This window comes from Aythya ferina (genome assembly GCF_964211825.1).
Source record: "Aythya ferina genome assembly, chromosome: 2".
In the NCBI taxonomy this organism is placed as follows: domain Eukaryota; kingdom Metazoa; phylum Chordata; class Aves; order Anseriformes; family Anatidae; genus Aythya; species Aythya ferina.
In genome coordinates, this window is record NC_140297.1 from 58,787,813 (window position 1) to 58,811,332 (window position 23,520).

Consider the following 23,520-nt stretch of genomic DNA (forward strand, 5'->3'; position numbering starts at 1 on the left):
AGTTCATTGTATGTAATTCTTGCAGACAAAACCTTAAAAAAGACGCTCTTTGTGCGCATGCACTGGACTGCCCTTTAAACTGCTTCCACACGTACAAGTAATCATATGTACAGATACTACTGCTACTAAAGGGAAATATCCATGAATGGGAGCAAGGTGACCCTGAAGATCCATAGCTGTTTTTGTATGAGCTGGTGCTCCTTGCTAAAACATATGTCCCTGCTGCCTCTACATTGCCTGTGACATACCTGTAGGTTTCTGCTTTCTACCCAGCAATGACTGCCCAGGTTTTCTGAAACACATTCAGTCAGAAAAAAACTATGTAAAATTAAGAAATGCATTCTGTTTACTTAAAAACAAAACAAAACAAGGAAACCAGCAAAGATGTTTTGCAGTTGTTAGGAGTTATTTCAAGAACATTTCAAGAAGTCTTAGAAATGACCTTGAATAGCCTCCAATTTGTATATTTTGCCATTCCATGCAAATGCCTGTTCAATTATATTTTGCCTATAAAAAGCTGTCGTACAAATGTGTCCTTCTGGCACATCAGTCAGCATAGTTGCACTGCAAGCCAGAGGACTACACCAGCTGATGACAGTTTGTGGCTATGGCCTATAAATTTTGTGCTGGGATTCACACTGAAATGTTACCATTGAGTCTCTAAATTAGCTTTTAACCTAAGGACACAGTTTTTATCCCTACTTCTTTCAATAAAGATCACTGCTATGATGTTGTAGACATTCCTTCTGTACTCCCCTTACTTCTTTACTGAGTGTTTTCTGTACCAGTTTTGGGGTAATGCCTGTTTGTTTAACTGTGAATTTTGCCTCCAGGTACCCAATCAAACAGCAGCTGCAGTGTAGGAGGATCCATGACTATTCTGCCGAACAGGAACGAACTTTCAAGTACGGACATCACTGTGTTGAACATGCTGAACAGGAGGGACAGCAATACGAGCACAATCAGTTCAGCCTACTTGAGCAGCCGCAGGTCCTCTGGAATCTCACCTTGCTTCTCCAGCCGGAGGTCCAGCGACGCCTCGCAGGCTGAGGGAAGACCACAGAATGTGAGTGTTGCGGATTCGTATGACCCCATCTCGACGGATGCCTCCCGGCGCTCCAGTGAAGCGAGCCAGTGTGATGACCTACCAAGCCTTCTCAGCCTCACCCCAGCCCAGCAATACAGGCTGAAAGCTAAATATGCAGCAGCTACCGGTGGACCCCCACCAACTCCACTGCCTAACATGGAGAGGATGAGCCTCAAAACAAGGATGGCACTCTTGGGTGACTGCAGGGAATCCGGAGTATCTCCCCTGCCTCCAGTGAATGCCCCTCGAAGATGTAGTGATGGTGGGGCAAATGGTTACAGCAGGAGGCATTTTTTGTCTCATGATGCTCTAGGAAACGGGACAAGGAGAGCCAGTGATCCGCTAAGAATGGTCTCCGATAACCTCTCTGTCCCTAGAGTCCAGCGTTTCAACAGCCTTAACAGCTTTAACCCTCCTGCTTTGCCTCCATCCATGGAAAAGCGCAACCTCGTTCTGCAGAACTATACCCGTTCTGAGGGTGGCGTCTTCCGTGGCTTCAGCTCCCCCTGTCCTCCGAGCATCAGCGAGAACGTCGCCCTGGAGGCTGCTACCATGGAAGCGGGTGGCAGTTTGAATGATGAGGATCTCCTGCCAGATGATGTGGTTCAGTATCTGAATTCCCAGAACCAGGGCATGTACGACCACCTGTTGAACAATGTCCTAGACAGCAACAAAATGCATCACGGCGCAGTGTTAGGAAATAACAATCCCAACAACTTTGACCAAGCCCCTCCAACGAGCAGTCAACCTGCCAGCTCCGAGGCGGACAAGAGCGATTTGCCCATTCAGTGGAATGAAGTAAGCTCAGGAAGTTCTGACTTATCTCCTTCAAAACTGAAATGTGGTCAGCGCTCAGCAGTGCAGCAGACTCGGGCCTTCGGACTGTATAACAATATGATGGTTCAGCAGCAGAACCCGGAGAGAAGCAACGTGGCCCAGCAAAACGGCTATCAGAACCTGATGGAAAACGACGCTTCCTATGGTTTACAGCAGAACAATGTCCTTGGCAGCGGAGCCAGTAATTCTTTCAGCATGCAGCTCAGTAAGCCTTACAGTGAAAGCATCAGCAGGCAACCAATGATTTCTGGGGCAATGGACAATTCCTGTGGCATGGCAATTCAAGGGCAGAAGCTGAGAAGTGGCACCATGCCAGTGAATGGGAACCAGCAAAACTTTGGACATGCCATGGCTTCCAGTGATCAAGCCACCAGTATGGCAAATGGAATGCACAACAGGAATATAATGGAGCAGGAATATTTGCAAAGCCAACCAGTTGGAGATGGAATTCATTACCAGGGAGTCAATCAATCCGATCAGATGATGCTAGGGCAGGTTAGTCCTACCTCACAAAGCAGCCTTTATCAAGGGCCACAGAGTTGTCCGCCGGTATCTCACACCATTGGTAGCCAGCCTTCAGGTTCGTTGGTGGCCAAGAGTTATCAACCATGTGCCAATTACAGTGGCAACAGACGGCAAAATGCATTGAGGAACAACCTGACACAACAGCAAGGACATGTAAGTGATGGCAACCAGACGTACAGGGTAAACACCGTTAAGATGGAGATGCAAGGTCAATCACAGCAGTTCTGCTCTAACGTGCAGAATTACTCTGGTCAGTTATATGACCAAACCACGGGCTTTAGCCACCAAGCTATGAAAACAGGTTCTTTCTTTGTTTCGGAAGCTAACTGCCTGCTGCAGGGGACTGCTACTGCAAACTCATCTGAGCTTCTTTCCCCGGGGGCTAACCAAGTATCAAGCACAGTTGACAGCCTTGACAACAACAGCCTAGAGGGTGTGCAGATTGATTTTGATGCTATCATAGATGATGGGGACCATGTCAGCTTAATTTCAGGAGCCTTGAGCCCGAGCATCATTCAGAATCTCTCCCGCAATTCCTCACGCCTCACCACTCCCCGAGCGTCTCTTACATTCCCAGCTATGCCCGTAAGCACAACCAACATGGCTATTGGGGACATGAGTTCTTTGTTGACCTCACTTGCGGAAGAAAGCAAGTTTCTTGCTGTTATGCAATAGACATGAAAAACAAAAACAAAACAAAAAAAACCTTTGGAGATAACAGATGAAAAAAGACTCATATTTTTTAGTTGTGTATGTATTTTAGCAATCTCATCTCACCTAAATGGGATGTGTTTCAAGTATATTCCTTTTATGGAATAAGGACTCTGAAAACCCTAAAGTGTTCTAGGGAGAAACTGTCTTCCATTTCAGTTTTGAATCAGTATTGCTACACCCATTCCCCCACCTCTCTCTCACCTCTCTCTCTTGCTCCCTTTTTGAATGTCTGTACGCTTCCTTTTTCTTTTCTTTTTTTTTTTTTTTTAATTGTAAACCAATGTAAAAGTGTGATGTGCATGTTTTTGTTTTGTTTCTTTATTTTTTTAAAGAACGATCTGATGAAACGACTTAATTTTCTGTTCCACAAAAGAAACTTGACTTTTTAAACTGTTGCAATTTCTCTCCTATACATATAGGCACAAAATAACCTGGCACAATGTAAAGTGAACATAAAGTGAGGAAATCCCCTCCGGATGCATTGGATACATCACACTGAGGTGGACAAACAATTTCGACATGCACTGCCATGGTACCCCTGAGCTGTAGTTTGAGGAGCACATGAAATACGAGGTTCAAGCAAATAAGAAATTTAAAACCATCAGCCCTTTGATCCCTAGCAAATGTTTAAGGCTTTTGTAAACACGCATATAGATAGATGTCACTGCCTCGCACAATGATACTCAGATTGTGTCATGTGTGTTTAACCCATTTCAGAGGAGGGAGAGGACCAGAAAGCTATTCTTAGTACAACTCTTTCTTTCTTTTTTTTCTTTTTTTTTTTTTTTTTTAATCTTTCTCTTTTTTAAATGACTGGATAGTAAAATTACATGCCTGTTCCGTATTTTGGGTAGTCTGTAATCCCTTCTTTGCACACTATATTGGTGGAGAGATGTTCAGGATCTCATCATGGATTATTTCATATAATGAAATAATGAAACTCCAGTATTCCATGCTGGGAGTTCTTTTTTGTTTCTTGGTTTGTTTTTAAATACAAATTGTTGAAACATAATGTACTGAGCCGCTAGTTCTCATTCGTAGCAGCTATTCCTTTGCCAAAAGAATTGTCTTGTACATCGCTTCTAGCACATACAGCTTCATAGATGGATCATGTGTTTTAAAATAAGTAAATGTCCATTGACATAATACACAGTTAGAGCTTCAAAGGCATCGTGGTCTTGGCATGTAAAACCAATAGAAAAATAATAGCCCTGTTCTCAGACTAGCCAAGTAAGTCAAAGTGATTACAAGCAATCTGATAATCTTGAATATTTTTCCAGTGTATCCAGGCCTTTCAAAATTAGAAGATTTAAACTGCCATTAAAAATAGCAAAGAAACAAGCTGAACGGCAAGTTTGTCTGGTAACTCATCAAAACTTAAAAATACCAAACCAGTTGTCTACACTTGGTGAAAGTAATGTGCATTTCACTTCGAGTCAGTGCCTATGCTCAGCTAAACCAGCAAACATTGGACTTAATGCCCTGTGGTTGTGAAGTTCTTCCCTGATAAAGGTGGATGGAATTTGCTCTGTAACAGCCATCTCTAGTAGCACATTTTTATCTGTGTTGTGCCCCTGAGTTGTGCCACCGTGCTCCTGAGTAAATAGGTTGGGATGGAGGACATGGACAAGAGCAAGGTTTAAATTCACCCATTCCTAGAAGCTGCACTGAAGTCCAGCCCTCACAGTCTTCTCAGTTAAGACCTCATATTTAAATCCTGCTAGGGGATGCAAATGGTGCTGGCACTTACACTCATGGATCTGATGTATGTAGGGAGTTGTAGACTTATAATGAAGAGGGGTATTTTGGTCTGTTTTGGACTACAGATATCTATTAGCCTGGTCAGAATTAGGAATAGCACCAGAAGGTGACACCTACAGCCTAGAAGGCCGTAGTACTCATTTTTTGACTGGAAAAAAAAGGGTAAAATGCCAGCTTGTTCAGGGCATAGAATTTGAGAAATGTGTAGGAGTACAACCTAAGTGCAGCTGTCTGATAACGTAGATTTATTAACAGCTGTTAAAATCAGAGGAAGAAGCTGTAAATCAGAAAGAAAACATCATGGAAATCTAGTGCTGGAACCGTATTTGGGCTTATCACAGCATGTACTAAAAGTGAGCTGGAATGTCAGCGATCAATACAAATAAAAAAAATCCCTCGATATTCTACAACTTTTATCAGCAGTCCACTCCTGTCTTTCTCCATATCTTTGGCAAGGATTTCTTCCCTTATCTGCATTATGAATGTGTATACCCTCCCTCTGTGCTCTTTGCCCATTGCTGGTTCCCCTCGTGACCTTCCTGCCCATCATCAGCTTGGACGGCCCTTCTGTAGAGGTCCCCAGCCTGCAATTGGGAATGGGGCAGAGCTCATCGTGGCAAATGGTTGTTTGGCTGGAGGGGTGCTTCGGCAGCCACACTTTACCTTGCAGCACACACCCCTGCTGAGAAACAGCATTATAGACATTAGGAAAGGCTGTGCTCTCATCAGCTGGAAGTATTTCAGATGGTTCTTGGTAACCAATCGCTGGCTGTTTATTAAGCCATCAATTACATGTTTATAAACAATTTCAACAAGGAGACTTATGACTGGGAGTAGGTGGCTTGGGAGAGAAGCCTTTTATTGTTATAGAGCCAATACATTAAAAAAAAAAACTTTTTTTTTTTTTTTTAACTCAATTTTCCAGTTCATAATTGTATTTACTAGTGCAGTTGAAGCTGGGAAGCTATTAACACATGTGATCCATCAGAGCTTAGAAGGATCCATTCACATTGCTTAGGGCTAAAAGGGATTGTTTGAGTAGCTAATTTGCCTTCCTGGATTTGACAAACCTTTGTCACTCACTTACCCCTGTCTCGGGCCAACAGTGTGTCTTGGCCTAAACCACACGTTCCAGAAAGGCATCCAGTTTTCATTTGGAGATGTCAAAGAAACAGAGACTCCACCATATCCCCAGAGAGTTTGTACAAATGCTTTATCATTTTCACCGTAAGCATATGTGCCACTTTTCGTATGTAAAGGTATCACTTCTCAGCTTTTAGTATCTTCTCGTGCTTTTCTGTTTGATGCTGAAGATGTTGTTTTGATACTTGAGCAGGTATCAATACATCCTAGGCCAGCTATCTTATGTTTTGGTATTGTTTTGATAGAGTAGACTGGGAGAGCCTGGCACCATTAGGTTTGAGACCAGTTTTAAGTTGTTAACCACCTTCTGGATGTGTGTTAGTCTGGAGAAAGTCTCACTAACATCATGCTCAGGTTTACTAGCACACTTCTACTACTCTTCTTCCAGTTACAGAGCTGGAGCTTGCCTTCATGTGTCTGGCACATCAAGTGGCATTACCATGGCAGTTAGAAGCCCACCACTCACCTAGAAAATGCAGATTTTCACTCTTTTTTTTTCTGGGGGGGGGGGGGATTTTTCCTATTTTTTAAAGCATTGCAGTGGGCACAGACTGACTTGAAATCCCCCTTTCTTCTAATAGCTATGTGGGGATCTTCCAGATCCATTACTCTTGGCCTTGGGCGCATCCACCTCACTCACATTTTTCCAGGCATTTTTGCTTTCCACAAAGTGGGAGCCACCAGGGAGAGCTCATCCATAAGGAAAGGTATTTTTGCAGAGAAGTCAGTGGGCTTCCAGAGCAGGTTTGCTGGTAAGTACGATGGCCTAGTGCATCCACACAGCAGATAATGTTATTCTCTCCTAGGAGAACGGTCCCAAATGGTACGTGCATTAAAATGCTGGCTTGCTTTCTCGCTTCCAGTCATTCTTCCCTCCCCTCCCTCTCTCGATGAAATGGCCTGTCGGCTCGCCCACACGCGTTGCGCAATGGCTCGCCCTTCTGAACAGCAGTGTTTATATTCTCGCAATGTATGTGCCTTATTTTGTGTTATCTTCTAACAGAGAGGGACCAAGATACGTTGCCAAATTTTCACAAGGAGGCTGTACTCTCTATTCAGCTAATAGCACATACCACTGTTAATAGTGTCTGAAGTGTCTTGTAAACCTCTGGTATCACGTGTTATTGTCCTTGGATTGATAGAACGTCTTCTATTGAAAAGTTACTGTTGTCAGTTCTGCAGATGTGTAACATAAAAATGTGTTTCTTTTTCACTTTTTTTTTTTTTAGTTCTTTTTTTTTATAAAGCTTGTAATCCTTTTTTTTTAAAAAAAAAAAAAAGTGTAAATACATTTACGTACAGTAGGAATAGTGTTCGGCTGTAACAGGCCTTAGTGGTCTTCATTTGATAAACCTGCAGTTATGATCTGATGTTTCTCGAGCCTTAGGTTGATCTGAAGGGTCTGTAGCACTGAGTACATATAAACTGTACTTCTGCTTTCAGAACCACTTAGCTCTTTTGTAACAAAGAAAAAAATGTTTCTTACAATGTCAATAAAAACACAAAAGCCTTTGTACTTAAGTTCTTAGCTTTCAGCTTTTAAAATATCTCCTTGGGGGAGGGAGTTAGTTTTTAATTTCACTGGAGAGCCTGGTTGCAATCAGTGCATGTATCGGTTCCACTGATGTCCGCTCGGTTTTCTGTTTGTGCTTCCCAGATGATTGCTTAATTTCATTCACATTTTAAAAACCGATGGGGAATCAAAACAGGGCGTTTACCTTCCCTTTAAAGAAAAATGGCTGCGGGGGTGCCGGACACAGCAACACATGAAACTACAGTGTCGCACAGATAGATAAAATTTTTGAAAGGAGGGGAGGAACCAACCTGGTTAACCCTCCACCACAAGAGAAAGCATTTCAGAGGTCAAACCCACACTGCATTAGACTCTGTCCTGCTATACTGGGGCTGCATTTTCTTACCTCATTCACCAAGCGTCTCTCTCAAAGGCTTGGCCACCCACAAAGCAGCACAGGGCAGGGGAAGAGATGCTGATGTGGCTGGGTTCGTCTGTACATGGCTACTGTGGTGGATCGTTGGGTGGCCTGCAGAAGACTTAAATGCAGTCTTCTTCAAAGCTGGGATTTTGGACAGATTTAGCGAGTGTTACTGTTGAGGGTAGCAGTCATGGGCTTGTACATAGCACACATGCACAGCGAGTGAGATCAAGTTAGCTGGGGCAAAAGCTATAGTAGTTGTTAGGGAAGCTTTGTTTTAATGTGACTGAGCCATTCTCATTTCAAGACTTCTCCTTCAGTTACTGTATCTTGGCAAGACCTAGTCTGGTCCACTCAGTATGCAGCATCCTGCCTTGGCCTAAATACTTCAACCATTTTTGCGGTGAAGGCATGTATCCGTAAATATTTGTTTTTATTTCATGTTAACTTCCCCTCCCCCCCACATACACTGTTTGGCCACTATTAAGCTTTTGTAATTTAGTACAGAGCTTAAAGTTTGGGAGGGAGAAAGGGCAGCAAGGAGAGGTGTTGCATGTCCAGCCGAGAGGCGAGAGAGACAGGAGAGGCCTCACAGCAGGAGGAGCTGTTCAAAGAGACCTTGTGGCAGGACAGGGGGTTGGTGGTGGCCTCCTCTGATGTTCTGCCACCCAAAATCCTCCCAGAGTGTGGTGGTGACTCTCCCCACCAGCATGGTTGGCTGGCATGGTGGGTGCTGTGGTGCTCACAGCTGCCAGCCCCCTGAGGCCTGCTGCCCTGCCGCAGAGGGAGGCAAGCCTCAGACAAGGACATGACGGAGCAGTCAAGGGCTCTGTGCTGACTGCAGGGGTAAGCATGGTGTTTCTGAACCTGACCAGTCCCCTGTTGACAGCAGCTCTTTGTGAAAACATCATTCAGGCCTGCCTTGTGCTGGCCGTTGAACAGAAGGGCAGCTGACAGCACCTACCAGCCCTTCAGCTGCTCAAGTGGAAGCCCAAGCAGAAGACCTGAACGGTCCAGCCCTGTGCACAACATCCATCAGTCTGACCCACTTGGAGATGAGGGCCTCTCACATCTGACACACTAAAACAGTAAAGATGTGCCCGTGCAGGCACAGGAAGAGCTGTGACTTGATATGATACAGCTCGGCGTCACGCCAAGTCCTTGGGAAACCAGGAAATAGCAGGGCAGTCTTGGTTTGTAACATCCAAAATTAGTGGATGCTTTTGACCTTCAGTTAGTCTGTGTTTTGGTGCCAAAGCTGTAAATTAATTAATTGAATTCATTAAACTGGTTTCTTACTTCAGAGGGGCACGTACCCGAGAGAACTGCTGTTTGAAAAGCCTGTGAAGTACTATGGAGATACATGGCACTGAGCAGCAAGGCAGGAAAAAAAACATCCTAAACAGACGATGTGAATTTAATACACCCAAACGCCAAACACAAGGGCAACACAAAAACTGCTGATAGCAATAATACAAAGAGCTGAGACCTGCCTGGGTAGGGGATGGAGCACGGCAGGAGAGCACGGGGAGGGCTGAAGGTGCTGCTGAGGTTACCGGGCTGGCTGTGAGCCACAGCACCATAGGGCAGGCCAATGTCATTTTTTCCTTTCTCAATGTTTGTGGGCTCGACTGTGCAATCTTCATACAGTTTTTTGAAGGGGGGATAATGGGAAGGAGACTGCTTGTTCTCTGCATGCTGAAACACTAGCTATTTGTGTTAGGAACATAGCTTTGTTACATGATTAGTGCAATGGGAGCCCCTAGGCACCACTTCCCAGTACAAACAACCAATAATAATAATAACTCATGCTAAAATTGTTTGCTATTTAACAACCTGGGCCTCTTTCCACCCAGGGAAGCACATAACCCATTTGTGTTTCCACTGCCCTTGTTCCCACTGCCTCCGCCCGTTTTCCCTCTCTGACTTCGGACTGGCCCAGCAGCTTTCCCAGGCAAAATGGAGTGGGTTTGGGCCAGGAAGAAGGAAGAATGGGCACTTGATGGGAACGCTTGCACCCGGTGCCTGCCTGCACGGATGCCTCATGGCCCCGATAAGCCCGCACACAGATGCACCACTAGCCCTGTGCCTGAGACGATGCTGTGTCGTGTCTCGCCGAGCGTGGCAGCAGCACAGTTGGAGCCAGGAGTGGTGGGCAGATCAGATGGGAATGAACCGTAAACAGGATCAGTTCCCGGGGGCTGGCTGAGCTGCTCCAGCCTTTGCCAGCAGCACCAGGATCTCTGTCAGGTCTGTGGGGCTGTCGCTAAGCCACCCTGCTCTACAGAAAAACATTGCTAATGTTCCCACGACCAGAGCAAGACAGAAGAGACAAATAACTTGGACAGCAACATGAAACAGTGGCAAAAATCTGGAAAGCAGAGCAGGAGAGAATAAAAAAACACGAGGGTGGAAAGCTATGTAGTGATCAAAAAGAGCCCCAGATGGATATGAGCTGAGAAAAGGCCAGAGATAGAAATAGCAGTGCTAATTATCCAAGCTGAACGACCCCATTGCTGCTGTACCTGTGCACTCTCCACCATCCTTGGAGTCCCTGTGCTAGTGACAGGGAGCTAGAGCAGGGAGCTGCCAGAGCTGGCTGTACAGGAGGCACCATGGGAGATGTGTGTGCCTCCCTGTCCTCTCCCGCTGCACCTCTGCGGCTGGAAGATGTCCCATTTCTGCAACATGAGCAGAGAGCCTTATCCAGCCCTCCCAGGCCATAGGAAGAACTCCGTGTGCTGGTCTTGCCTTGAGGCAGTTTGGCTTGGAAGACCTACAGCACATCCCACAGGGCTGGAGGGTCATGGCAATGCTTTCATGGGCCAAAGGCTTCATCTGCCTCAAGGGCTGCACCTCAGGCTTGTGCTTGGCTGAGCGGGAAGCCAAGCAGCAGTGGCACTTGTGGTGGCCACACCACGGTGGTGGGGTGGGCCGTGCCACACTGACTCACCTGCACTGCACTGCATGCAAGAGATACGGCAGGGTTTGAGTGGCCTTCCTTTAAAAAGAGACCGTGATGGCATGAGGAGCCGCCGATGGGCAGAGGAAGAGGGCTGCAGTCCCAGCAGCACGCTTGCCCAGTGCCGAGACAGGTGGATGGGCCTGTGATAAGTCCAGCAGCCCAGCCCTGGTGCAGAGCCCAGAGGAGGAAGCAGCCAGGTGCCGCCTGCTGCAGCCCAGTGAGGACGCATTCTCACGGGTACAGGGAAATCCTCCTTTCTTCTCCTGACCCCAAGACTTTTCCAGCAGGTTATGACTTTTGGCCTCCTCACCTGCGCTGTGTCTCTCACATTCATCACTACCTGGAGGCTCAGCATCAGCAGGGGGAGATAGCAGTGGGGCAGCAGAAAATGCAGGTTTGCAGGGCTGCTGCAGATGGCAGGGTGTTTTCCTCCCACCAACAGTGAAAGTCAAGCTCTCCTTTGTAGTTCCCCTGGGAGAAACAGCACAGCCAGTCCTCCAGGGCTGCTTTCTTCTCTCCACATCACCTTGGAGCAAGAAAACTCCCACTGCTGCCCCAGCCGGGAAGTGCTGTCCTCCAGGGCACCAGCACTGGGGCTGTGCCATGCTGCTGTTGTTCCTTTTGCTTCTAAATTCGAGCAGCTTGTGTCCCTCTGCAGCCTGCCGTGCAGCATCCCCACCCCGGCACGCCACTTGGCCTCTCTGCAGGCTGCTGGCTGCCCGGGGCTGGTGGCATGGCCCTTCACACCTTCCCCCATCCAGCCCTTTTCCTGCCTCGGATTTCTTTCCCTTCGCAAGGCTGGCCTGTGGCATAGAGGGAAAACAACAACAACAACAAAACAACAAAAACATTTCATGCTGTTTTTTCGCTCCATGGCTGCTCCCCTGGAGATTGCTGCTGTTTTCTCCAAATTACAAGAAACGGCTAAAACGCTCAAAGCTGTGCAAAGCTGAGCCACACAATTAGGAGGTAGCAATGCCTTTTTCAGCTCTGTGGGGTGCAGTCTTGAACCAGCATAGCACTTCTTGCTTACCTTCATGTCCTGAAATAGCTTGGGTTTCAACCAGCTCCTCACCCGAGCACTGCTTGGCTCTGGTTCAGCTGGAGCATCAGCAGAGAAGGAGAGGGCTCAGCACCGGCCAGCAAAGTGCTGCCGGGAATCCTCCTCTGTTGGCTGGCCGTGTGCTGCACCTCAAACTGGAGAGAATCAAAAACCCAGCGCTGTTCCCAGTCTGCCCCAGACAGCGTCATTTTTTAAGTACTGGTGCCACTGCAGCGTGTTTGCTGATCACGAGTATTTGGTCAAAGTCTTCTTTCTGGTAAATGCTGGGCCACCGCAGCCAAAACATCAGATTTAGAGGAGACAATACAAACAAAAAGGCTACAAAAAGGCTCTGTGGTGTAGAGCCACCCAATGCACTCAGCTAAAAGGGGAGCAACCCCATTTCAAATTGAGAGCACCTGTGAGAGCTGCTCACATCCAAGCCAGCTTTTCCTCCTTTGTCCAGTGCCTACCAAATCATTTTTGCAATAGAGAAGGGCTCTGGAAAGAGCACCTGGGATCCTCATTGTGCAGGTGGGCCTCGTGTCCTCACCAGCAGCACTGCTGGGCCAAGGGCTGCCTTGCTCTCCTTGGGGCTGGAAACCCCATGGCTCTGACTCAGCTCTGGGAAGGAGGGAAAGGAAAACCTCCCTGCAAGGCAAACAAATGGCAAAAACAAAACTCGGAGTGAGATGGGCCAGCTGCCTCCTGGGAAAGGCCCTGGCTGGCAGGAAGCAGCATGGGATCACCTCGTCCCTATGTCCTAACCCTGTGAGCACTCATGGGGAGTGGGACATGCAGCTGTCAGGGGAGGACACCTACTGCACGCTGCAGCAGTGCCGCATTTGCTTGGTTTTGCATGTGCGCTTCCAGCACGCAGTGTCTTTCCATCTTGAATTAACCCTGTTCCAGTATTTCCTGCTCCTCTCCAAGGGCTCAGCAGCAATCCATCAACCCCTAGATGTGTGCAGTCCCCTGGGCCCTGTCACCTCCCCGGGCACGTCTCTCTGCCCGTGCACTAGCTTGGCACATGGCTTTGGCCATAGCTCCAGGTGAACGCTGGGTGTTCAACGTGCATTTATCTCGGTCCCTGCTGTTGCTCATCCACCCTTGCTGCTGGGGACTTGTTCAACTCCTGCACTAGCCCCTTGTCCAGGCAAAGCAAGGTGTCGTTCACAAACCTGCAGCAGGAAAAAGCTGTCTTTGAGGCCGAGGTCTTCTCAGTGGTTCAGTGCTGCCCCTCTGTGGGAGTCCTGGCTTACTGTGCGGTGCCGTCCTGGCTGCCGAGCCAAAGCCACCCACCGCCCCGCTCCTGCCTGGTGGGCTCAGCTCTGGAGCACTGACCCCCTGCCTCCCCACGGCTGAGAAGTGGGAAAATGCAGGTTACTGGTGTGCTTGTCGCTCTCTCTCCAGCCCCACTTCCAGCCCATACCCAAGACCCTTCACCCAGCTGCACTGTTGATGGGTGTGAGACCTCTCTGGCCTCTACCACCCCCATCCTTTTAGATGTCCCAAAACTAGGCAAAACCCTGTTTCGGAGGAGCATTGGACAGGGAGATGCAAGGGTCTGACAGAGCACATGAGCATTACTTTGCCTTGCCTTTGCCCCTTCCCACTGGGAGCATTGTCATGAGTGAACGAGGCAGTCCCCATCAGCACTATGGCCAGGAGGCATCTGGCAGATAGTGGCATCTTGCAGATACTCTAAGCAGCAGCTGGGGATGGAAAGCAAGGAAAAACACGGTTTTGTCCTGGAAGGAAGGTCGGATGACTGCAATTCCCTGGGCTGGCTGCTGGCCAGCAGAGGAGGTAATGAATAATGCCCACTCAATGTCAAGTAGCAGGAGGAGAGGGTCATCTTCCTGCCTGCTCCCAGCCCAGCACGACGGTGGCATTGCTACTGGTGCAGAGGGCAGAAATGCCAGCAGCATGGTCTGCATCTCCTCGCTCAGCATCATGGCTCTGCCCTCAGAGGCAAACCACCAGCCACAGCCAATTCAGCCTGTGAAAACTGGTGGGACGGCAGCCCAGAGACGTGTGGAGTTTTCCATGGTCAGTTATTGTGCTGGCATGGCCAGGAGCTGCTATTATTAGATGGCATATGAATCACTCACATGAAATGAGTTAGCAGGCTTAGCCTGATCTCAGTTGGCTGCATGTCGTAAAAGCCCCATTTGCAGCCCCAGTGAGAGCTAACGTGAAGGAGGAACCTCATGGGAGAAACCTTCTGCCCAAAGGTCACTCGGCTGCTCCCAGCCAAGTGGGAGACACCAGGGTTGGGCTGAGAGATCTGTGCCACCGAGCCTGGATCTCATGGCCTTGGTGGCCAGCCTATGGGGATCTGCATGGCCCTGCAACGGTGACAATGGAGATAGAGATTGGGGCAGGAAAACTACAGCCCTGCTCCTGAACCGTCAACATCATGCCAAATGCCATAACGCAAAAAATTAGGGGGATGCAACCTCGTGTGGTGGTCTGATGGGTTTGGTTGACAAGTTGCAGTCTGACAAAATGAAATTTATTTTAATAAAATTAAAGTACTGGTTTTAGCAGGGCTGAAGCCTAAGGGTCCATGTGCCTACAGGGAAGGGAGGACCCCAGGGCTGGGGTTTCCTGGCATGTTCCTGGGAGCTTGCTGGGTGCAGAGCAATAGAGAGATGGGAGGGAGCTGGAAACACATTTGCTTTTCTGGATGGGAAAACACTAATGCCCTTTGATTCCTGCTTTGACTCATTTTAGCCTGGAACTGCAGAAAGGCAGCACAGTCAGTAACAAAATTCACAGGAATGGCAGCTGCTAAACTTTTCCCTTGCTCTCCTCTCAACTAATTTCACCAGTGTTGCTCCTCACTTAGGTTCTTGCAAATGAGAGAAAGTCCAGTCCCTGTGTCCTTCCCTATCATCATGAATCAAATGCATTAACAATGATTTTCAAAGCAGAACTGTGCCATGATCTGTCCTTCACCCTGTGCTTTTCCTAGCAAAATTAAAATAACCCACTATGTCATCTTTTCACAGGACATGAAATATGATTTTATATGCATTGCAAAATCACACTAAGGTACATTACGAAGAGCAGTGGAGTACACACCATTTCTTATAGCATAACAAAGAGGCCTTTATTTAATAACGGACTATTACAGCACAGTACAAAGATTTTCTTTGTTCAGTGACTAGAAATTGTTTGCAGATTGCTCTAGCCACCGAGAGTTGACAGTTCACTTAGGAAATCAGTTCTTAAAGCAAGAGTGCCTGCATACCTGCTTGGCTTTGAGTGCTGCAAGCCCAGAGTTTCATGGGGTCTAGCCTAGGTTTCTCTTTCAAAGGACTGAAACAGTGAAACATTTCTGAGTATGTTTCTCCATGGAGGAAGCAGAGCCATGGTTTCAGCTGTCAACCCCCCAGGAAAGCTTCCAGCTTCCTAACCAAACTGCTGAAAGCCAGGTACATGAGGTTGAACCATGGAGCAGATTTGTAGGAGCAGCCACCTCAGCAGCAGGGGCTGAGCTGCTTGGGGTTGGCTCCCAGCTCTCTGCAGGCACAAATAATATATCCTGGTATAGATGATGTAAAGAACAGCGTAGAAGAAGTGGGGTGATGCTACAGGGAGCTAGAAGCTTTTCTGCATTGGAGAGGGCTGTGATTTCCCTTCCTCTGTTGCTGCCAGTTTTGCCTGCACCTGTCCAGCCATGGGGCACAGGACACGGGGGTTCCTGGAGCCCCACCACATGTACTTGCACCTCCAGCAGGTGATTAACCAGCACAGCTTGTTTCAGTCATGCTGGGCTGGCCAAAAGGTGCCATTTGGCTTGGATGCAGCAGTCCCACAGATGGGGTGTGAGTGAATGAGGAGCAATGTTATTTCCCAGAGAGGGAACGTGGCATGAAGGAACATCCATTCACCTGTGGATGTACCTTGATACCTGTGACCAGCAGCTCCAGCTGGGCATAGAGCAATTACCAGCCTGTTTTCTTATCACGACACTTCAGAAGCTGTGGTTGTCTTGGTGAGCTTGTAGTGGGGTGAAGGAGTAGGTGCATCCTTGGCCCTTTAGCTCTAAGACAGGGCACTTGATGAACATACCTACCCAAGAAATATCTAAGCCCAGAGCAAAGAGGAATTGTTTTTCATTGTGCTGCCGAGGCCAAGGAACTCAGGTGTCCTGGTTCAGAAGAGGTCCTGAATGCCCATAGCAACTTTGAGGACCTTGAATCCTTAGGTATTTCCAAAATATGGGCCATGAACTTGTGTGCCTACACACATGCATGCACATTTTGTTTGTTTGTCTATTTGTAAGCAAACAAATTCACTCTCACTTTTCTGATGTTTCTGGGAGAAAAACTGAAGGCCCCTGTGGCACCAGCCCCTCTCCATCAGTCAACCACTTACAGCAGGGAGCTGGAAATTTGGCACTTGGCCCTGCATTAGCTTTTGGTGCCACTGAGTGGAACCATTTGCAGGAGACGGGAAAATCTTCCTCCTTCTCTGTGCCCTCTTTTGCATTGCCGGACTCTGCGCGTGCCACCTCCAGCAGATGCAAGGACAGTGTCAGTAAAAGGGCCAGTCGTGTACTGGGACAAAGCAGCAAGGCTCTTGCCAAATGCATGGCCCCACAACATCATATGAGCTTTTGTTTGTCTCTCAGTAGTGAGAAAGGGAAAGAAAAAAATGGGGGGAGAAATTTGACTTGGAGCAGCTCCCTCTAGCCATTTATTTACCTTGAGTGCATGCTTCATGCTCTTACTCATGGGTTACAGTCATGGGTGCACATAAGGTCTTGAGAGTCCTTAGCAGTAATCCCTCGACAGAGGAGCTGGCTCCTTGCGTGCTCAAAGCATTTTTGCTTCATTGCTTTTCTCACCAGATAACAACATAAAGTAACATCACTGGTGCTTCTGGCAACTGCTGGACTTCCTTTCCCCACGCGTCACTGACGCACACGTAGCATGGGAAATGCTCCTCTGTTTCAACACACAGCTCAGTGCTAGGCCAGGCGGCCTGGGGTGAGGAGATGTGCAGAGCTGAGCCATCAGGCGCTACAGTGCAGGATGCAGATGGCTGCTGTCCCACTGGAGGGTGCCCCAGTGTCCGTGGCACGTGGAAGTGCTCTAGGCTCACGGGTCCACCACTGATGATGAACTCTTCAGGGATATGAAGTTGGGCCTACTTCACTGAAGCCTGGAAAGGAGAGGTGGGAAGGAGAGAGAGGCCAGGAGCAGGAAAGTAACTGGTGACACCGTGAGTTACAGCGGTGTCAGAAAGGCAGTAACTTTAGCCTGCAAACAGGAAAGCAGAGGTACCTGCACTAGTTCAAAACAAACATAGCCTTGGCACCAGAGTGACGTCCCATGGTGACTTTCACAGACATTTTTCTTAGGCCATTTCCTCTCTGACACCGTACTTCCTGCCTCCTGTCCCACAGTGAAGCACACGTTGAAATAAGCCCACATATGCCAATTCACCCCACTCTTACGTGGTTTTATGGTGCTTGCTGATAATGTGCTTACCACAGCTTGGCCCTTCCGTCGCAGACCAAATTGTTCAGTTTGGACACCAGATAAAGGATGGGCTTCATCCAACTTTACAGACCTACACTTGGCCTCTTCGTTGCAGCTCCTTTTACAAGCAGAGAAGAGAAATGGGCAAGATTCGCCTGACCTGTTTTAGACACCGACCTGGGGAGGGGATGACTCATAGCTGTGCCTATATTTCCCTATATTCCCCTCCATAAAGGGAGCATAGCGTGACTAGCTCACATGGAGACATCTATGTTTAGTCAGATGAATCCCACCCAAAGTGGCTGCAGCTGCCGGAGGAACATGAGCTTTCTCATAATCGCTTCCCTTCCCCATAGTTTTGGGGCAGAGGGAATTACTTGAACTGATGAGTCCTTGAAGGATTCCTCGAAAATTGAAAAAATTATGTTTGGAAGGATGTGTGTCTGCTTGCATCAGGTCTAAACATGGTTCAGCAGGCTGTGGAGGTCCCAGGTGAGAGGGCATTCAAAAGGCAAGCCAAGAGTGGCATTATCACACTGCTAGCAGGCATCCTGAAAGTGGAAAAAGCAAAGACAGCAACAGAAGGAGCATCCAGGACAACTCTTGGGTTCAGACAGCTACTAAGTTGGCCACATCCCAAGAGAAACAACTTCCGCTCTGTCCCCTGGCTCCTACCCTTACCTCCGCCTTCCTCCTTTCCCTCTGCTTTCTTCGGTCATTTCCCTCCTGAATAGAAACTTTTGGGAGGCTTATTTCCTTGCACCTGTTTCAGCTGTGATGTAACTGCGGTAATAACTCAACCACTGTTGGATGGAAGGTTACAGCTATTTCTTGGTTCCTTTCTTTTTTATTATTACTTTATGGTTATATTCAGAGATGGGCCCGGACCAGAGTTGCACAAGAGGAGCACTCCCACGGTTCGGGAAGGTCTGGAGCTGGAGTCAGACCCCTCCATCTCAGCTGGCTTTTTTCTTGATAATGTTCTCCAGAACCCCAGGTCTGATGTTGGAAAAGTTCAAATATAAGTCATAGTGCAACCTCCATAGATGAGGCCAGTCTGTGGTTGTAATGGGACAAAACAATGTGCAAAGACTTACATTCTGCCATAGCATGTAATATTTTTCTTCAGTTCTTGATGGGAAAGAAAGTCATTAAGAAATGTTGGGAAAGCCAGCTGCTGCCTTGCCGTCCAGAAGTAGTAACCGAGATGCTTGACACAGAGATCAAAGTCAATGGCAATAATGTAGGCCTCTGTCCCAGGAGTATTGCCTATGAGGCCTCAGTCCCTCGCTGTATACTTTAAGATCACATGTCTTTTAGTCACAGAGAAAAACACATTTTTTGGATCTGTTGTTCAGTGTGACTAGATACTTTCTTCAGTGGGATGTTCTGGTCTCCCGGCTGCCAGGGTTGAAGATGAGCCTGTTTTGACAAGCCGATAGGACCTCATGTTCTTCATTGTCTGGTCAACAACATCAATACTGAGCTTGAAGACTTCAGCTATGCTGAAGCAGCACAGTCCTCCAAAAGCTTAGCTGGTCTGTGCCATGGGTAAAAGCCAGAAGAGACCAACCAGGGAACTGGCTTGTGCATTGTGCACAGGTGATTTTGGCAGGTGATTCAGAGACCATGCTGCAGGAAGATGCAGACCTTCCCCGGGATCAGCAAGTCATCAGGACAGTGGCAGTCCTGGGCAGGATCACAGCCATGTGCCAGGGCCAGAGAGACGTCCTGGACCAGCTCATACCTTCCAAAGGATTTTCCCAATCAATTTCCTGTACTTCACAAGAAGATGAAGAAAAGGCTACAATACCCCACAACATGCTGCTTCTTTTGTACTGGAGAATAAGAGTCTGCGGCCAAAAACCTTAAAAGTTCAGCACAGTCCCTGTCTCAGCATGGAGCTGCAGCAATGAGAAAACTGAGGGAAATACATATATTTTCCCCATCACCATGACAAAAAGGGACAGAAATGAGTTGAGAGATGCCCAGGAGTTGAAAATCCCAGTCAAACTTTAAATATGACAGCTGGAGATTTCCTCTTCAAAGGTGGACTCAGGCATATCTCTGAAGGAGGGTCTCATGCCACAGCTGAATTAGTGTAATTCTGTGTCCCCTCGCTGCAATTCTGTTCTCCAGCATCACAAAGACAAACCAAACCTCTCCCTGGAAAAAATGACTTGTTTGCACACTTTAAAACTTACATGACAGAAGCAATAATTTTGCCAGCCACCAGGGCACTTCAGTGGCTCTCCCTGGCATTCCCATATTCCTGCTAGGAGGTGGATAACAGGTAAGACTGCTGCAGCCCAGGGGTGCTCCTGCCTTCCCAGGTCGGGTCATTTGCTCCTGGGTTCCCAGCACCATATGAGCCCTCTCACCCATCTGAACCAGCAGCGATCGTGGAGGTAGTCACCACAATGACCCTGTAATCCTGCTTTCCATGGCACAGTCTCCTGTCCTGTAGGTACAGCCTGAACTCTTTGTTCCCAGATGTATTACTTTTCATTTAGCTAAATTAAAACACATTTCCTTGGATTGTGACCATTCAGCCAGGCAATTCCGATCCCTCTGTAACAGTAAACTATCCTCTCCATTATTTACTAGGCTGCAGGTGGACAGACTGAAACACTAGCCCTGCATGGGCTGCCCCCATTCAGCTCAATGGGCTGTTGATGCTGTGCAATAATGACAACTATTTTGGTGTCCAGGGAATCGATTATTTCATAGTTGACTCTTTCAGCTGAAATACTCAGCTCTTCTGAGATTTGGGAGCACATTTGGGATCACTGAAGGAGTAGCATCCTTTCCTCCGCAGCCTGTCTCATCGCTGCATGATAACAGCCTCTCACTGCCTCCCCCTCTCCATTTCCTCTGTATGTGGAAAAGCACAGATAAGAAAGAAAGAGAGAAGGAAAACAGATTCACTTCATTAGTTTATGCTCCGAGTCATGCAATGACAGGGCTGCTGAACTGACATCAACCCCTTTGCTGTCCTCCCCGCCACAGCTGCATCCTACCCTGAGCAGCAAAATATGGCCAAGTGGGGAAATTGAGGCACAGGAAAAGTGAAAAAAATCGAACTGTCCCCTTCCTGCAAACACATGTGAGCTGCTGCTGTGAGGTTTCCTCTGCAGCCCTTCACCCTCTGTGCTGTGTGGCCCTAATGCTCTGCAGCCTGCAGAGCAGATGTCATGCCCTCCACGTCTTCTCCTGCACCACAGCACAGAGGAGCTGTGCAAATCGGGACAAGAAAACAAACCCGAGCAATCTGCCAGGGGTCAGAGCCTGTTCCTGCTCACAGGGAAGTATAAGCCACTGGGTCAGGGAGCTTGCCTTCTGTTTGTGACAGCGTGTTTAGCAATCTTCCAGGAAGATCGCTCTGCAATGACCACATCCAAACCATAGCATTAGTAAGAGCATGCAGCTTTACGGAGCAGGCTTTAAAACTGACCACACTGCTGCGGGGATGCATCACACACATGGTGTGGGTGGCTTACCACCTAGCCTCTTATCCCTGGGCTTATTGAATCAGAGGCGGTGTCACGCTGCAGAGGCCACCAGGCCACACACACGTACCTTTCTGGTGCACGTTGCCTAAATCCTGTTGATCAATGACTTCCTGCACACTTACTGGAAGGCTGTGGGAAGAGGCACATAAAACTCCCTGCACTCATTTAGCCCTTCTGTCAAAGCTGGAGAAGTCCTGGCCTGGCTTCAGCTAGAAAAACATATGAAATATATCATCTGAGGCCAAGAAGAATGGAAGTGGATGGCCAGCCCGGATATTGCTGCTCTTTTTGCACAAAGGCTTGCTTCCGCAGCGGGTGTGGGTGATCCACCCGAGAGCCCAGGTGCTCCGGCACTCACCAGGTACTGCTCTGATGGGGCAGAAAGTCAGGCTAATGGTAAATCGTGTCGGCCCACTATCTATAAGCATAACTCGTCCATGGTTAGAGTGCTGTGACAGCTGTGAAAAGCACAATTTATTTCCTAGCATTTGCACTTTTCGGTCTTCTCTTCATGGCTTCATCTGGGGTACTCACAATGAAGCCAGCAGAGAACTGCATAAAGAGTGGAAGAAGGCCTATCTGGCAAAGGATTTCCAGATTTTGAGATCTGGCTTCCTTTCAAATATGAACGGAAAAACAAAAACGTCCACATGCTTCTAAAGGGGGGGCTGATTAAAAACAAACAAACAAACAATGGGATGACTAATGGTTATTGATGGCTTCATTTTTTTGGGACTCAACTTGAAGTACTTTAAAGCAATCCGAGTACAAGGAGTTAGACTGTGAACGCCTTCTGGAAACCAGGTCCTTTCAAATACGCAAACCTGAGCACACGAAATGGAGACAAACAAACAAACAAACAAATAAATAAATAAATTGCTTATGCATGCAATTTTGAGAGATGACCGGAGCAACTTTCACAGAACCAGACCCCACTAGAAACATGTCATTTATTTTTTCTCTTTCCAGACAGTTTTACTGTTGGGTTATCATATTCACATCAAGCATCATTTGCATGGAAACAACTGCAGGGAACTGCAGAAAAAAATCATCAGCAATTTCAGTTGTGATTATAAAGTATTCATGGCAGAAATGCCTACATGGATCTAAAAATCAGTTAAATACTTGGTTATGCTATATTGAAACAAAACATGTTTGTGTTTTCCTTTCACTTATAAACTCATGCAATTAAGTTATAGTCTTATTTGGCTAGAAATGGTTGTTAAAAAAAAATAAATAAAGAATTGCAAAGCAGACTCTTATTCCACAGCTGGATTAGTTTAAGCATCTTCATTGCAGTAGCGTGGGGATCACCATGCTAGCAAGAAGCCTAAACTGAAGCTAACCTGTAGGGCATGATTTCTAAAGATGTTAAAATGCTGATGGTTGGTACACAACAGGACTTTCACAACAGCTTGGAAGGTTGATGTACAAAGCTATTCATTTAGAAATGCACTTTATAGCAAACCGCTTGGCTGTTCGGCCAATTTGTGTTCTATAGGCCCCAAAAGTCTCCTGTGTTTTTGCTATTGTGAATCTTCACAGTCCCAATAAAGTGGTAACTTAAAAAACAAAACAAAACAAAACAAAACAAAAACAAAAAACCACCACCACTAACAATAACAACAAACAGAAAAAAAAAAGCTCCAAAAATTTCATCCATGGTATTTTGATGTGTATTCAAAGTATTGAAGCTATTGGCATTAAAGGTATCCCGAGCAGGTAGCAGCATGTAGGAATGATGGTAATGGGAATGAAGAAGAAAAGTCCCAAGTGATAGAGAGACCCCTGCTTCTCTGAGCAAGAGCTTGGAGGTGGCAGAAAATACCAGGACCATGTTGGCGGGTGTGAAGCTGGCAGCACTGGTGTTGTCAAACACCCAGGTGCCCTGAACTTCAGACCATCAGGCTGGGATCATCTCAGGTGTATTGTCTGGTTGATTTTAAATTAGCAAGTCAAGGCAAGCAGGGAGGAATCTCAAATTCAGTGTGACAAAGCCAAGGCAAATTGATCTGGTGAAAAGAAGTCAAAGAATAAACATTTAATTAATTAATTTATTTATTTATTTATTAATTTTTTCAGATCTCCACACATTAATTCTGGGAATGTAGGTAACTGGCAACGGGAAATAAGAGTAAAAATAATACTATGAGCCTGGCTGTGCTGAAAACCCTCCAACACCATGATGCTGTGGTCTCACCAGGCATGGAAGAAGTGTCAAGATGGATGTGTCCTGGCTGCCCTGGGTGCTGATCACTTGAGACTCACTCAGAGCAGGGGATGCTGATTTTGGGTGATGCTGGTCTCCTATGAGAAACCCGAGAGAGTAAGTATGGGGAGCTCTCAAGATGACTCAGACAAGGAAAAGAAAATTCTGACTCCTTCTTTCAGGAGCCATCTTTCATGCAGGAAAGAAGAAAGTGTGATGGTTACTATAGGTGACTTCAGTTTGAGAAATTCTTGAGGTCCCACTAATCCAGCAATAAAACAGCCTAGAGTTTC

At 47.2% G+C, this 23,520-nt stretch overlaps 1 protein-coding gene across 6 annotated transcripts in view; it reads left to right on the plus strand.

Annotated features, from left to right (window-relative positions):
* The window catches only part of GLI3 (GLI family zinc finger 3), a 217,423-nt gene extending 209,835 nt beyond the window's left edge, over positions 1-7,588 (plus strand). For all 6 annotated transcript variants that reach the window (XM_084509755.1, XM_084509758.1, XM_084509756.1 and 3 more), the window contains one exon: positions 834-7,588. In XM_084509755.1, coding sequence (XP_084365881.1) covers positions 834-3,124 — 2,291 coding nt within the window. In that variant the 3' untranslated portion in view covers positions 3,125-7,588. The remainder of the gene's footprint in view (positions 1-833) is intronic.
* The last annotated feature ends 15,932 nt before the right edge of the window (positions 7,589-23,520 follow it).